Raw genomic sequence first — 17561 nt, 5'->3', positions numbered from 1 at the left:
GGGGTTAATCAAAAAATTTAACATATGCAATGCGTGTGAAATAGAGTCCTGGATATAACATATATATAGAGGGGGCGATCCACGAGAAGAGAGTGGAGGTATCATCGGCTTGAGGTGTCTATAGAATCGAAGAGAGGGATGATGTGTGTGTGTGTGTGCGCGCGTGCGATCGATAAAGAGTGCCATCGAATTTGTGTGTGCCCACGTCAAAGATATAGAGTGGCTGGCCTACTGGAATGTGAGATGGGACATGTGCAGTTTGTCTCTGTGGCATGGATACCTACCTGCAGCGCTCGACTATCAATGTGTGGTGGGGGAAGAGGGAGGCCCAATTAACTATAGAGGTACAATGGCTGGTATATGTGTGGAGGAGGAGAGAGGCCTACCTCATGTATTAAGGAGATAGATCTGCCTCATGTATTAAGGGAGATCGATCGGCATCCATGTATATGTGCAGGAGATGAATAAGGTTGGGAGAGAGACAGAGCTAGAGTGTTGGAGGGGATGGTAGTGGAGTTGCTTCTAACAAATGGTGGGATAGGCTTGCTAGAAAAACGGAGGGCACACTCGCAATATCAATAAGAGAGGAGATGGCTACTTGTTGTCTGTGCACGTGCATGTGAGAGACGGGTCAGGAGGCATGCACGAATGATGAGGGAGGACGATGTGGCTGTGGTAAGCAGACGTAACTACATAGGAAGATCAATCGCCCTTTGTAAGAGAAAGGAGAGACATAACTTGTGAGGTACGTCGATCGATGGGGGTTAGTTAAATTCGATCTAGGTATATGTTGGGAGATCGATCGGTATACATGCATGTGTGTGTTAGAAGCAAATGAGGCACGAGGAGAAGGATAGAGAGAGAGGGATGCATGTAGGAGGTGGTACGAGAGGCATACTATATCGAGGGGGAGGAGTGTATGAGTACGAGAACGATGAAAGGAGTGGTGGGAGTGAGGCATGGACGGTGACAAGAGAAGAGGGGAAGCTTGTGTTTGTGCTAGGCACACCTGGCTAGAGAGGCATATCGATCGATGTGTGCCGTAAAGAAGGAGCTGGGGGCCTACACACACCGTGGGTGAATGACCTAAAGTGAAAACACGAATTTGCATGATGGAGCTAGAGAATGTTGAGAGAGGGTGAGAGGGATGCGGGCGTGTGCATGCACAAGAGAAAGTTAGCACTAGCTACAAAGATAAGAGGGTTGTGTGGGTGTAAAAGACGAATAGAGATCATATATACTTCATTATAAAAAGCGAATTCGGATATTTGAAGAATTTATCATAGTGTTTAAAACCGACGGATGTGTGAATATATATATAACGGTGATAAACATGGTGTGGTTATGAACATGGCATACTACATTTAATATATTTTATCTCTACTCTTATAAAAACGGAGTTGTTGATGATGGTGTGCCTGCCATCCTGCATTATAGGCCGTCTGATTTATATCTGGCGGATAGCAAGGAAACTTTGATGGTTTAAGTTGGCAATAATCATGATTGTGGATTCTTATTGAAATAGAGAAACGAATTCAAATTTAGTTCGAATTGCAACGGTAGTATAGACATTTGGAATGCACTAAAATGTTGGTATGAGTAGGTTACATGCATTATACAGCAAGCGAAAAAATTTAATCGGACATAACATGGATTCATACTCCCTCCTTCCATCTACATAGGGCGCAATGAGATTTTTAAGACCGCCTTTGACTATTGACAAGATTAATAGTACATGACATGTACAATGTGAAAATTATATCATTGAAAAAACCTTTCACAGACGAATTTAACGGTGTGCTTTGTGTAAGTTGCATGTCACTCTAATATTTGGTCAAAGTTAGCATCAAAAAACGCATTAGGCCCTATATAGATGGAAGGAGGGAATAGCTTTGAATAGCATTTGTATAGTAAAACGGGGCAAGACTCTCTTTGTGTGGTGTGAATAGTTTTATTTTTTTTCGTTTTCTTTTTGGTTGAGGGAAGTGCAAATTGATTTGGTACGTACAAGTACAATATTACGACATGTTAGGCTTGTCCCTGAAATTCAACCCGCGTCTTGTTATATCCCGAAAATTCAGATATCGTGCTCCCAAAACTGGCGCCTTCATAACCCGCGCCTTGCTATCTCGAAATTACAACGCGCGCGAAAACTCCCTCCAGCTGCCAAATCCCGGCACGCGAAATCCCCCTTCTAACCCTGAGCCGAAAGCGCCGCTAGTTCAAATCGGTGGGGGGTACTTTTGTAACACACCCTACATTTTGGACAAGCGCGTTCCTAAGTCATGCTTCACCTCCTCCCATCACCCCCTTTTCGCCATTCAAAATCCCAGGCCGCCATAACCTCTCCGCTCCAGCCGCGAAACCCCACCCTCCTCCATCTGCCACGTCACCGCTGTCCAGCTAGAGCCTCTTCCCCGACGATGTCGTCCACCGCAATAGCTCGACGTCCCTCGTCCACCTCCCCGGATGATGATCTGTCGTCCATCTCACCGTCCCGCCGGTTCAGCCGCCCCGTCCTCCACCTCCAAGGAGCTGCTCCGACGATCGCCTCGTCTATCGCGGATGCTCCATCCCCACAGCGCCGCCTTAACCTGCTCCACCGGAACCGCAGCATCCTCACTGACTCCTCGGACGAAGCCGAGGCCTACTTGGCGCCACCAAAGAGGTTGTACACTCATCGCATCGCACCTTCTCCTTAACTCGACCTCCCGGCGCCGACGGTGCTCCATCCCGCACCCCCATGGAGCGGCTACCTTGAAGCCGGCGCCGCGGGCGACATCTCCACGGCAGCTCTCCCCCAGTGCGAGGCCCCTTCAGCGGCGGCGTCCATACCAGCCGGATCTGCTGCTGCTGCTCTGGCTCTCGCTCGATCGCTCGCTCGCCCAGCTGCTGCTGCTGCTCTCCCCCTCGCTCGTGCTGCTGCTTTGCTCCGATTAAGCCACACTTCAGTCGACTGAATCGACTTTTGGGTCAGTCGATTTTCAGGGGTTGGGGGGCTCGCCGGAGTTAAGGAAGAACCACCCGCAGCGGGAACGGGGGCTCACCGGAGAGGTACCCCACTATCTATCTTAGGGTTCAGGGTGGGGGCGGGGGGCCTAGAGGGCTGGCCGGGGCGGCGGTGGGAGTTGTTTTGGGGTGGCGAGGCGGCGCTGTGGCCGGCGGTTCGGCCGGTGGTGGCTGGCGGCTCAGGGGGGTGCAGGTTGAAGATGAACTGCAGGCCCTCCCTAAACTACATGTCAAGTGCCTCTCTGCTACCATTGCGTTCAGTCTCGACAGTAGCATTTAGATTCCACAGTAAATTTCAGTTTCGACAGTTAAGTTCAGAGTCAACAGTTTTTACCTCATCTGTTGTAGTCAGGTGGTTTTTGGTGATGTTAATTTTACATCCATTTTACATCATCTATTGGAGATGCTATTAGAATCCCACTTGAGATTGACGATGTATGTCTTGTGCTGCCTCAGCCTTGACGTCTTACGGCTCACCGGAGCTGCTCCAATGACAGAACGATCCATCACAACAAAGCAGTGCCCTGGACGTCGTCTACAGATTCCTCAGATCTTCCTCCACACCTCTGACAGCCACCTCTGCCTCAACTGCTTCAGCGACCAACCCAATGATGCTGAGATCGACACGGCTACGGCAAAGAGGTTGTACACTTGTTGCATCACTTATTACTATACATTCACGTCGATCCATTAGGGCTATTTTGATTCAACGGAAAAATATCGATCCACTGGTTGTTACCATCACTCTAAATTTCTGCATGCTCTCCTTACATAATCTCACCATATTTTTTTCGTATGCATGTCAGATATTGTACACAGTCATGCTGAACATGTAGAGAAAAAGAGAAGAGTTTTGCGCGGCAATATAATGTCATGCAGACATCGCTCCATGGTGGGTTCAATGGCAAACCCTCCCCACCCCTCTCCAGATTGTAATCCAGAGGAAGATATCTGTTCTGAGGCGGATTCGGATGCCACTGACACTCCTATTTACCCCCCAAGGTGTTTGCTCTATCTTGGCATGATGATGTTAGTCATATCATGCATATGTTGCCTTGCAGTGCCTACTTTTGACATCATATATGTCATCTGCTTAGTTTAGACATGTTCTGTAATGCCACCTGTTTAGTTTCTATATCATTTATGGGAATTATGCAGTCTCATGTCTTTTAGCCAGCCATAATATATGTGAAATGTGCAATGCCATCCTGTTTAACCAGGCATCATATATTTGAATGATATCTTGCCCTTCCTTTTCTTCATTACATTTCCATTTGTCGACAATGTTTGTACATTAAACTACTCTTTCTGTGAATCAGCCATTTGGGTGGGAGATGGAGAAATCTGGAGTGAAAACAAGGCCTTCAGAGCGGACAGTGCTACCTGTCGAAGCAGATCTCTTGTTGGGTCCCGATAGCTCCTTAGAGATGGATTCAGAGACAGATGACCAGTCATATTCCCCCACTGAGGTGTATGCTCTAACTTGGCACGGTTATACTGTTCATATCATGCATACAGTGTCTTGCATTGCATAGTTTAGACATCATATACACAATATTCAACACCATGTTCTTAGTTCAGACATCATATTGAATGCCCTCTGTTTAGCATATAAATCACATATGTGAATTAAATGATGCGATCTTGATTACTTAGATAACATGTAGGTGAATTATGTCATGCGATCCTGTTTAGTTATTCATCATATCTTTGAATTATGTTATGCTATGCTATCCAGTTTAGATAGACATCATATATGTGAAATTATGTCATGCTATCCGTTTTAGTTAAACAATATACATGTCAATTATTTCATGCCCTCTTTTTTCCACACTATCTATTGCATCTGTCTCTTATACAATGTCTGTACATTCAACTATGTTTCCTGTTTATCAGCCATTTGAATTGGAGCGGGTGATGCCAGTATCTAGCGGACTAAAAACACGGTCTTCAAATAAAATAGTGCTACCTCTTGGTGGAGATAGCACCCCGGCTGTACATGCACAAGAACCAGCCCTACCACACATAACCCAAACTCTCGCAGATTGTACCCCTACTACAATGGACAGAGAACCAGCTTCACCCAATGTAACCCCAACCCCAGCCGATACTAACCCAGTTCCTGTTGACACAGCACCATCTCCACCACAGAGCTCCCAAACAAGAGCAGTTAGTAAGGCAGCTCCAGTGCCCAAAGGGCCAGTACTATCACGGTGAACCCCAACTCCACCAGTTAGTACGCCTATTCCTGTGGAGGAAGCACAACCAGCTAGTCGTAGTTTAGCATCTATCGCATTTGATGTTGTTAAATCGTATGTACGTATCTTCCCATCTTGGAAATATTATACTGAAGATGAAGGAAAATGCTAGTTGCAGGTGTTTGTCCAGGAGTTATGTGTAAGTAATGTTATTCATGGCAATTACTTTGCTTCGTCCCATACATTCTACCTCCATGATGGTTATAATACAGCAAATTTTCCCATTTTTCTCTATAGAGAAGGACCGATTTGGAAACTCAGGATGAGGTAACCTGTGCTAATACCTCTGCTATCTTCAAGAATGCTTGGTGGCAGTATCGGAATTATCTGAAGAAAACGTACTTCACCGGCAAAGAAAATCATCAAATTCCCTTACGTTCTCCTGAGACACATTTACTGGACGATGACTGGGAACGCCTTGTTCTGTACTGGTCCCGAACCAAGAATATGGTAAGGTCTATGAGCTCATTTTCTATTTTTAAGTATTATATTCTTGCGTTTTACTGTACTCTGTTCACGTAGAACAAGTGCCTAAACCTGAAGAACAATTGGTCTAATTTAAGATTCCATTGCTACCATAGCATATAGATATATGTTTGTTTAATGCTTTTATTATGTACTAGTACTTGGCAATAGAAGACTTGGTAGTTTAATCCTGTCCACCTTACTAATGAACTGGTTCACCGAAATGAGTTTCATATAGTAGTACATGCTAAACTTGTTATGTGTCTGCTTGTTTCTTCTTTTAGAATGCTGACAGAATATTGGGGAAGAGTGCCTTATTAAGCAACGGTAAAGGAAGTAATGCAGATAAGGTTCAGGATAGTGACACATCCTGCCTTGGTTTATTGTTGGAGTTACTGGCCACTACCGCTTGCACAAGCTATTCAAACTCACTGTCTGAATCAGTTCGGTTTCTTGAGTCTCAACTACAAGCTGAAAGACATCGATCAGCTATGCTGCGACAAGAAGCGGAAGGACTGCGGAAGTCCCTGGAGCATTCAGATGCATACTTTTTGGTGCAACAGCAAGCGTTGGAGGATTTTAGCACCAAACAGGACAAAGCTAACCAGCTTGCTAAGCTTATTGCCAGCATGGTGGATACCCAGGAAAACGTTTCTTGAGCTCTTCTGAAGTTGTTTCAGTTATGCTCTTGTTTTGCTGCCGCGTTTATTTGCACTGATGGCCAATTTTGACGGCCAGTGTATATGATATGCTGCTTTGTTCCCTATATTTGCACTGGTGGCGAACTTTGATGCCCAGTGGATGTAATATGTGTAATAGCCGTGATAGCCTAGCGTTAGTTGTTTGCTTATTTATTTCCTTGTTGTCTTGTTTATTTGTTTGCTTGTAGTCATTGTAGTTCTTTTTCCGCGGTTAACTAGTGGCTGCAATAACCTATTTTTTAAAACTAGGCCACAATAACCATGGGCTAATATTTACTGTAGTGACACTGGGCCTCCTACGGGCGTAGAAACAGTGGGCCTTTTACGGGCCATAGAAATAGTAGGCCTTCTACGGGCCGTATCATCAATGGGCCTTATACGGGCCGTATGATCGACTGGCCAAACATGGGCCAATAACAGGCCGCATTATGGCCGTAAACGGTCTAGAGTTGGAATCGTCCGTTCATGGGCCGACCATAACGGGCCATCGTTAATAGGCCGTATTTGATGACGCTATGAAAACGGGTCAACGTATTAACGGACCACAAACGGGCCGACTGTAACCACGGGCTGAATTTGGCCCACAAGCAGAAAATGACAGTAACAGGCCGTAAGTAAACGAATGCTGGAAATGAGCCCAAGAATAAATGGGCTCTGAGAAGGCCGAAAGATAACATGGGCTGGAAACGTCCCAACAGAATAACGGGCCGTTAATGGGTATAAAGTGATACACTGTTCATTACGGGCCAGTTTCACCACGGGTCATTAATGGGTGTAAAGTGATACACTGTTTATTACGGTCCAGTTTCACCACGGGTCGTTAATAGGCCAAGAGTTACATAGGGCCTCATATGGGCCGAAAGACGTCATGGGCCATACATGGGCCAGAAGTGAAAACAGGCTGGAATCATATTGGATGGCCCAGATGATGCTACTGGGCCTAATTCGGATAGGGCGTAACGGGCCTTGGGTTAGCGGGTTGTAAATGGGTATGCGAACAGGCCGTTAACAGGCTTTTCATGGGCCGGCCCGCCAGCTTTTGACCAAGTCAAACAGGCCGGCCTTTTCACAGGAATGGGCCTCTGTTGGGCCGTGCCACGTGTTGACATATCATAGGCGCCCATCTGACCCACTGACGAGCTGACACGTGTTTCGTCCGGCTAATAAGAATTTTACACGTGGAAATTTCCCATTGGTCGGGGCTGTTAACGGGTTATCGGATCCAAAACCCGACCCAATAGCTTAACGGCGTTCCGTTACGGTGGATGCCACGTGTCGGTCACCCTTGACGAAAGCACTTCTGTGACGCGCGATTTATCATCATGGAAGTGGACACTTCCGTGATGATAATTTTGGTAATGTCATGGAACACTTCTACGACAGCACAGGTATGACTATCTTGATTCTGTCATAAATTTGTCATGGATGTACATGCATGACAAAAAAACGACCTACTGTGACAAACACGTATCATCACGAAAGTGTATTTTTTTGTAGTGAGATAAGGCTAAGGCTGCTGGCCATATTCAGGGGATCACTCCCCACCTGGCTGGCGGCTCCAGGATCTCCCTCCTCCAGTATGCCGACGACACCATTATCATGGTCAAAGGCTCGGAGTCGGATATCGCCAACCTTAAGTTCCTCCTCCTCTGCTTCCAACAAATGTATGGCCTTAAGATAAACTTCGACAAGAGTGATGTGATGGTGATGGGCTACTCTCGGGCCGAGTCGCTTGCCATTGCCAACCGGCTTAACTGCCGCCTCGGCGCCTTTCCCACAACTTACCTGGGAACGCCCATTAGCGACTCTCGGCTCACCGTCGCGGACCTGCGCCCGACCGTGACCAAACTCCAAACGCGCATCGAACCTTGGCAGGGTAGATGGTTGTCAAAGGCGGCTCAGGCCATTCTCATTAACTCATCCCTCTCCAGCCTCCTCCTGTTTCTCATGAGCTTCTACAGCCTCCACGAGACCCTGCACCATGAGATCGCCAAAATTCAGTCCCGCTTTTACTGGGCCGGCGACAACAATAAGCAGAAATACCATATGGTTAGCTGGCCTGACATCTGCAAGCCTAGGGATCAAGGAGGCCTCGCGGTCATGTGCTCCAAACGCATGGATATCGCCCTCCTATCCCGTTGGCTCTGGCGGATCTCGCAGGGCCAGGGGGGTCTCTGGCTTGACATCATTCGGAACAAATATCTGCAAGGCCAACCCCTCGCCTTTTGTCAGAGATCTGGTGGCTCTCAGTTCTGGCAGTCGGTCGTCCAGCTGCTCCCGGTCCTTCGCATCGGGACATCCATCTAGGTGGGCTCCGGATCGATGACACTGTTCTGGTTTGACAGATGGGCTGGAGACTCCCCCTTCGCCGCGCGCTTCCCCGACCTCTTCTCCATCGCAGTAGAACCCTTGATCTCTGTTGAGAGGGCCCTTATTGACCTAGGGCGCCTTGCTTTTCGGAGGCCCTTTGGCCCCCCGGAATCCGCCGCCTGGCGCGAGTTGCTGGACTGCGTTGCTCTTCATGAGCCTGTGGTGGATAGTAGCCTTGACCGGGTGAGATGGCGTCTCGAACCTTCGGGACAATTCTCCACCAAGTCTCTGTACCATGCCATCGCTCCCTCCTCCACCCCTCCCCCCCTTGTGACGGTGTGGTCCATCCGCCTGCCCCTGAAAATCCGGATCTTCATGTGGCAGTGGATTCGCGGTCGACTCCCGTCTGGCGTTGAGGCCCGCAAGCGCAATGGCCCGGGCTCCGGCCTCTGCCCACTTTGTGGCGTTCCCGAGGACTCGAATAACATCTTCTTCTCCTGCGTATCCGCGCAATTCGTGTGGAGTTGCTTCCGTGGCGTGGTGGGTGGAAATTGGTGTCACACCAACTTCCCTGACCTATATGACGAGCTCCAATCCTCCCCCTTGTCTTCTCGCCACATTAGGTGGCTTGAGATTGGTGTCCTCGCTTGGACCCTCTGGACGGTCCGCAATAAGCCTGTGATCCAGCGTGTTCCCCTTCGACGGGCTACTGACGTTATCTTCAAACTGTCTGCTTTCTTGCAGCTTTGGTGGCCGCTTAGCCGCCCCAAGGACCGCGACGCCATCTCAGCCTTCATCGTTGACCTTCGCTCGATGGTTGTCCGCCTGTCTCCGCCGCCCCCGCCGCCACCGCCGAAACCTGACTAGTTGTTGGGCTCCCCAGCTCTTTTCTTTTAGTTTTTTTTGGGCTTGTTGAGCTGTGTCCTCAGCAGAACCTTCTTCTTGTTTGTGAGACTTGGGTGCGTGTGGACTAGTCCTTGTATTTGTGCTCTGTGGCGGTTTGCTTTATTTATAAAGCGGGGTGAAAGCCTTTTTCGGTAAACATGACTTGATATATCCGTATTTAGACAAATCTAAGACAAGAATTTTAGGACGGAGTGACTATATGGTTATATCACATTCAATTACCGATGTATCACGCTCTTCTCTTAGGCCTCTTTTGATTTGAAAGAGTTCTGTAGGATAGGATTTTTATAGGGAAAAATCCTTTAGAGTCCTTCGGTTTATTTGTAGGAATATAATTATATTCATATGGAGGAATTCTTTCTATCCTAAATGAAAAAAGATGACCTGATGTAATAGTCCTACTTCTTCGTCTGGTAGTTGCAAAAAGAGATGTTTAAAAAGTTTGCTCGGGCCCTGTGTGGCTGATCCTATTTGCTATAGTTTTTCTTCTGAACCTGCTACTCTGGCTAGATCCGAGAGCTTTGAAATGTTGGGCTGGGTGCTTTGCCCCGTTTTTAATAAAAATAAGATGGGGAAAACCCTTTTTCATCAAATAAAAAATTTCTTCCTATCCCTCACATTTTATAGAAAAATAAATATTAGCCTAGACTCGATAGAAAATATACTATGGTGTGAACCAGAGCATATCTCTCTTACTATTTCTATTCATAGAATTTGAAATACTTGACATCTCATTTCCTATCCTATAAACCAAAGAAGGCCTTAGTATATGTTTTTTTAGAAAACATTCTTATATGTTCATGGCCTGATATACGTTTTGAGCATTGTCACAGTATTTTCGCTGCATAACCCGAACGGCTGCCCGCCAATCCCCGATCCAGGTCACGGATAGCCGCAGTACGCAGAGCACACGAGATCCCGAAAGCATCTGCGACGGCCCTTGGATGAGCTGGATGGTTTTTTAGGCTACGTGCCCATAGCTGGTTTTCTGCCTACAAGTGGGATTTTCCCGTTAATTTATCGTTCTAGTACTAGTGTAATTTTTTTTGCGGGTTAGTACTAGTGTAATTCCTCTGAATAAATTATACTGTTAACCGTGGTCATTCAGTAGGTGGGAAAACAGGCATGTCCCACTTTTGTATTGAGAAAAGACATGTGTATCATTTGTTTGCGCATTAATCCTGCATTTACTCCTAAATTTCACATCTCAAATTGTATCAGTTGTATCAGAGTTCATTAGACAAAACACACCCTTTTTCTTCACGTGTAGACAAAACATACCCTTGATTGGGCCTCAAATGGCAGTCATGTTCATTCGGAACTCGTGAGTGCAAAACGCAGAAATTGAAAATCGCCTTTGCACCAACTAAACATAAATACATATCACAAAAGTTAAGTACCGGATGCAATCAAAAGAACGAGAAACATGGCCTATAAATGATGTTCTGGCTAGAATAGAATAGACCTAACAACAGCTAATCCCGCCTTCCACTCAGTAAGACACTCAGTTACTGGTCCGGTTACACCATCGTAATTATCGTCTGAGCAAGCGCCTCAAGTAAAGATAGACATGAATGCAAAAGTGTAATCCAAGTCAAGCACCAGAGATGCACGAGGGTAATTCATCATGTTCAAATAAACAAACTTAAGGATGAGAGTTGCTACCACCAATTGCAAAGTGACGGTGATTTTGTAAGAAAAACCTGCAAGGGTGCAAAAGCAAAAGAATTCGAGGCAACGACCAGTAGGTACATTTGCTTCCTGGGCCCAGTGGAGTTGTACTTCGCACAATATGGGTGTCCAGGGCAACTCGGCATACCCCTGATGGTTGAAATTCGTATACAACAAATTTAGGCTTCGTTCGGTTTGCAGGAATTATGCAGGAAATTATGCAGGTTCATTTTCCTTCGGAAAAACAAACTGTGATGCGTTCGGTTCAAAGGATGACTGGTCGCTCGTTACATAGGAAAGTGAACCTGGCCTGTACATTTCACGGGAATTAGAAAATCCAGTGGAACCCAATGTTTGGGTGGAAGCGCGATGCAGGTGTCAGCTAGCCGAATAAAAAAATCCTTACATGCATGCGAATCAAGCGAGACGCACCGTAGGTCGCATGTCCGGGTGAATAAAAAAATATATTATTCCTGTTGCAGGAAGGCTGCATGCACTAGCGTTAATCCTTCTTTCCTTTGCTTCTACTGCTTCGCGCCGAACACCGGAAAATTCTGCATCCGCTGCTTCACATTCCAAAGTTTCCACTAGTCAAGCAAATCATGTTCCTGCAAAGTTATCTATTCCATTGTTTTCAATCCCTGCAGTCCGAACGGGCCCTTAGGTGGAAGACATGTTGGAGGCTTGGAGCAGCTTTAGCAGATTGCAATACTCAAACGACTTAATCTGATATCCCTAGGGAAAGCTGCTCCCTCCAAAAACTTGTTGCATGATCTATGGCCCAGCTATCTTACTCCCTCCGTTCGGAATTACTTGTCGCAGAAATGGATGTATCTAGACATATTTTAGTTCTAGATACATCCATTTCCGAGACAAGTAAGTCCGAACGGAGGGAGTATCTGTGAAGGGCCTTACAGCTTGCTCAGGGTAAGTGACTCATCAGGTTTGAAGCATTCATTATATACCACTATTAGCAGACATCAGTTGTTCTATATGGTAGCATGGACGCGGAAGCCAATTTCATAACCAGATCCATCTCCATAAGATGGCATCAACACCCCGTTTTGACCATCACGTAAAATCTCCTTTTCCCTTTTTACCAGTAAAAACTAACGTGATAGCTTTTTGGTGAACCTGTCATATTCTACGCTACCTCATTCCTACAGTTTAGATTTCTCACCGACTCTCAGTCTATTTTGTGCTGATGATGGGCTTAACTTGCATTCATTACAATGCTCGCGGACTAGGGTACTAATCAAGCAGCAGGACATCACGTAGGAAAACAGGGAGAGCAAGAAGTAGGACACAACTTAAGCTTCTCAAGGACATTATTCAGGCTTTCGGCTTAATATAAAGACAAGGGTTTCCTCCCTATGTAACACAAATCCTACCATACAAAGGGTTGAAGGCACTACTTGGTAGTAAAGATAGTTGCCTAGACATAAATCTGAATATCTGATGACTCATATGACAGCTCAAATATAAAGGGGCAGCCCCAGTGCATGTAGCTCCCGCTTGCGCAGGGTCTGGGGAAGGGTCCGACCACTTTGGGTCTATTGTACGCAGCCTTTCCCTACATTTCTGTAAGAGGCTGTTTCCAGGACTTGAACCCGTGACCTCATGGTCACAAGGCAGCAGCTTTACCACTGCGCTAAGGCTCCCCTTCCCCAGCTCAAATATGTTGATTTTTTTTTTATCGCATAAACCAGAATGTGAAAAGAACTTGACATGTTGTAACTTGTAACACCTATTAAAACTGTTCCTTTTTTACACCTAAACTGTTGAGTCTAACATCTTTAAACTAAACATGAGCATAGAATGCACGCAGCGAACATGATAGGGAACATGCTAGTCAACAAAATAAAACACATAATGTCTGCAAAATCTAGATCAACATTATGTATGAAGGGCAATTCAGGCACATTAAACTTACAAGACAAGTGGAAGTGTTGACTTCCTCAAATAATCTAGAATACCTCTTATAAGTTTATCTTGGAACAAGATGCACCCATTCCCAGTGTCTAGTCACTGCTCCATGTAATATGCAAGGATGCAATTTCCCGGCAGCTGTCAACTATGATCGCATCAGGGTGAAGCTTTCAAGTAGTATCCACCAACAAAACTGCTGTCAGAACTCAGAACTGCTTCCTTTTGCTCCTAAACAAACTATCCCTCTTAGAATACACAAAAAAGAAACCAAAAACAAAGACTCCAGACAAGGAAACTGATAGCCATGGGAATGGTGGGTCTTTGAAGCAAACCAGTGAGGCATCCAGCTCCTGAGAAGCCTGATACACCAACATGTAAATGGCATACATATCATGATCTGAAGATCTCAAAAGGTACATTGCCTTGTTGTAATCCAGGCGGGACATGGCTGACACCACCTTCTCCAACTTATAAGTGAGCAGATTCCACCTTTGAATGAACTCAACATGCCTTTTCTTTCTAAGGAGTATATTTTCCCCACCATGGGCAGCCAGTGACTCCAGAACCTCAACTGTACTAGTGATTGTGTAGTTGAGGGTGGTAAGAAGAACATTCCTACGGGCTGCATCTTTCTGCACAAAAGACAGTGATTTGGTCTCTGAGAACGGCCCAAATGGTGTATGTCCAGTGCTCCAAGTGTAATCAACGACCGTGGCATTGTGCTCAGGGCTCCATGACTGGTGTGTTGGTGAGACGCCAAACATGGTCTGCAGAACTGAGCCGATGATCGGACGGTCGAGATTTCTAGTCATTGTAATTACATGTCGACCATTACAGCTGTAGTCACTGACCGTTTGCGAGCTCCTTGTCCTCACAGCAACCACCATATCACGGAAAGCCACCGCTTGGTGGTACCTATCTAACAACAGAAGCTTATCGAAATCCAAATCAAAAACATAAACTGGCACAACCTTGTCATGCTCATCATCATCATGAATCCCAGCCACACGATGCAACTCATCCGACGAGTCTGACAGCACCTGCCTCATCCGCTTGGAGTCCAAGTACTCACTCACTATCATCGTGTAATTCTCAAACAAGAACCTGGATGTAAATGAGTGTGTTGAGCGGGCAATTGCAAATGAGCAAATTGAGCACTCAGAGTACTTGACACTGTGCGAATCAAACTTCAAGCTCTGGCCATCGAAGGGCAGATCTCCATCCCGAATCGACTGTTCAATTGCACTCCAATCGAGTCCAACAGGATCTTTCTCTTCACCATGGATGTGAACAAAACGAATAAGCAAAGAGCTCTCAAAATGCACTGGGATTCTGAGCGAAGGCACTAGCAACGACTTGTAAGCACTGAGAACCAGTGAGGCCAGATCCGCAAGGAGCGCCTTGTCCGACTTGGGGCGGCCGTGGAGAGCAGCAAGAGGATGAAACTCACCACGAGGGAGGACGCCTTCGCCGGAGAGCGCCGGCCCGTAGTCCACCGGGCCTGCACCGAGGTCGATCCAGATGTAGCGCTCCTTGCCGGTCCAGAGAGGGGCGAGGCAGCGGGAGAAGGCAGGCGAATGGCCATCGGCAGAGGAGGAGGCCGCGGTGTAGGCGTACGGACGCGGCTGCGGGCCGAGGTCGAGCAAGTAGATGTAGACGGCCGGGGAGGACGCCGAGCCGGCGTGCGCTCGGTAGTCCTCGGCGATGATATCGTCGACGATTTTGTAAGGCACGGAGGAGAGGGCGTTGGAGTGGAAGGGCGCGGGGGCTGCATTGAGGTGGGCTTGGACGGCGGTCGCGGCGCGGGTCACGAGGTCGGAGGACGCGGCGGGGGCGGCGACATCGAGGTGGATGCTGTGGGAGAGCGCGAGGCGGTGCGGGGGGCGGCTGGAGAGGAAATGGGAGGAGGACACGGCGGATGAGACAAAGGAAGGGAGGAGGCCGGCGGAGGTGGGCGGGAAGGAGGAGCCGGCGAGGCGGACGTTGACGGGGACGGCGGCGGAGAGGGAGAGGAGGCGAGACGGGAGGATCGGGGACGGGGCGGAGAGCGCGCGGCGCAGGCCGGCGGGGAGAGAGGCGAAGGTGTCGTTGGCGGCGGAGGGGTCGCGCGCGGCGGCCGACGCGAGGAAGGCGTCGAGGCCGGCGAACGCGGCCGCGCTGGCGGCGGGGGCAATCGGAAGGAGGATGAGGGGGAGGAGGAGGAAGGGTAGGGTTTGGGGTGGGGATTCGGCCATGGTGGCGGCCGGCGAGCGAAGACGGGACAGAGGTGCTGGGTTCAGTCCAGGGCTAGATCGATCTGAGATGGGGAAGGAGACTGAGACGATGCACGCTAGCGAGGATCTTCTGCCGCAAGGATGTGTGTAGTCCCGTGTGTGTCTCGACTGCTGATTGACTATATCTGGTTGTGAGTGTGCTATTTTTCTCTGTATAAGTCTTTTATAGAGATAGCAAACATGCCCGTGTGTTGTGATGGAAGAAAACAGCCCTCACACGCCATTATTCACTGAGCATGGTTAAAGATCTCACCCTCATGACCATAACATAATAAATATAACTAATACCTTATTCTCAGGTCCACATCCTCCATTTTAGTATAACACAAGACACATGTTTCTTCTTGTCGTCTTTGTCGTCCTCATTGCCGGTGGTCGTGCTACCAATTGTCACTAATCTAGGTTGGCCAGGTCCAATAGCTGGATTGTTGAGTCGCCTTTGTGTCCGGCGAAGATCAAGAGCGTTGACCAAAATTTTTCTTTATCATCTGGGTAATATAATAGGGAAAAGCACGGCACATTATATATGTCCGTGTCATCATGTAAATTGAGTAGTTTATGTCAGATAGACCATGAAACCTTAGTTGGACTTTTCATGCATTTTGATGGGAGTCACTGGGCCGAGTGGTCGTACATAAAGAGGCGACAGACAAAAAGATTCCTTCCATATCCCTAATTTAATAAATTGAACTAAAACCATGCATTAGGTGGGCACATTTAAAAATTCCGCCAAGTTTTATTAATAGGTATAGATTAAAACAATTTAGCTACAGTACCTCCCAATTTTAAAGAAAACATGTTTTAAAAAATGTTTGCCTTTTCAAATTGAAAATTCAAAAATATTTGTGTTTTTCAAATGTTTGCAAAAGCAAAAATAATCACAACAGTATCTCCTAGTTTTTTTAAAAAATGTTTTAAAAAATACTCAGGTTTTTAAAAATAATTAAAAGGGAAATATTGTTGTTTTTTAAAAAATCAAGTTTGAAATTTGTACTAACAACTTTGCAAAAAAGCGTTCTAAAATATATTCACTTTTTCAAAAAAAAATCTTTTCATCTCAGTATCTGCCGCGACTGCGTGCTCATTTTTATTCAGCTACGGGATGGATAGGCAATCGTTGAAGAGAGGGTGGTGCACAAAGGACTTCCGCCGGGATTTTCGATGTAAGAGCACACATGATGTTTTTTGTATGACCGTATGACTTCAATGTGACATTATAGATTAGATCGTCAGTATGTATATAGTGACAACACATATCTCCCAGTAAATTAACCATCGTACTGATGATAAAAAAGCCATACACACAACCCTTATGTTGAGTTACTGATATCACACAGGAAAAATGTCGTATACTTCACCTAGTGTTCAAGCATGTTGTGTGTGTTCTCACTATGAAGTCCTTATTGTTGGGAACGTAGTAATTTCAAAAAATTTCCTACGCACACGCAAGATCATGCTGATGTATAGCAACGAGAGGGGAGAGTATTGTCTACGTACCCTCGTAGACCGGCAACGGAAGTGTTGACACAACGTAGAGGAAGTAGTCGTACGTCTTCCCGATCCGACCGATCCAAGTACCGAACATACGACATCTCTGAGTTCTGCACACGTTCAGCTTGATGACGATCCCCGGACTCCGATCCAGCAAAGTGTCGGGGAAGAGTTCCGTCAGCACGACGGTGTGGTGACGATCTTGATGTTCTACCGTCGCAGGGCTTCGCCTAAGCACCGCTACAATATTATCGAGGAGTATGGTGGAAGGGGGCACCGCACACGGCTAAGAAAACGATCACGAGGATCAACTTGTGTGTCTAGAGGTGCCCCCTGCCCCCGTATATAAAGGAGCAAGGGGGGAGGCCGGCCGGCCCTAGGGCGCGCCAAGGAGGAGGAGTCCTCCTCCTAGTAGGAGTAGGACTCCCCTCTTTCCTACTCCTACTAGGAGGGGAAAGGAAGGGGGAGAGGGAGAAGGAAAGGGGGGCGCCGCCCCCCCTCTCCTAATCCAATTCGGGAGGGGGCGCGCGGCCCACCCTGGCCGCCCC

General features: G+C 47.1%; 1 protein-coding gene across 1 annotated transcript; it reads right to left on the bottom strand.

The window, feature by feature from the left end:
- Positions 1-13172: 13172 nt before the first annotated feature.
- Positions 13173-15568, bottom strand: LOC119329209. The gene has a single exon (XM_037602213.1). It carries the CDS (start codon positions 15481-15483, stop codon positions 13456-13458), a length of 2028 nt encoding a protein of 675 aa, XP_037458110.1. The 5' UTR covers positions 15484-15568; the 3' UTR covers positions 13173-13455.
- Positions 15569-17561: the final 1993 nt, after the last annotated feature.

The sequence above is a fragment of the Triticum dicoccoides genome, chromosome 7A (assembly GCF_002162155.2).
Source record: "Triticum dicoccoides isolate Atlit2015 ecotype Zavitan chromosome 7A, WEW_v2.0, whole genome shotgun sequence".
Taxonomy (NCBI): domain Eukaryota; kingdom Viridiplantae; phylum Streptophyta; class Magnoliopsida; order Poales; family Poaceae; genus Triticum; species Triticum dicoccoides.
Note: the sequence above shows the minus strand (reverse complement) of the source record. Positions and strands in the feature narration are given on the sequence as shown.

Coding starts and splice junctions, on each gene's coding strand:
- LOC119329209 (XM_037602213.1), bottom strand. CDS start 15,483: ATGGCCGAATCCCCACCCCAAACCCTACCCTTCCTCCTCCTCCCCCTC.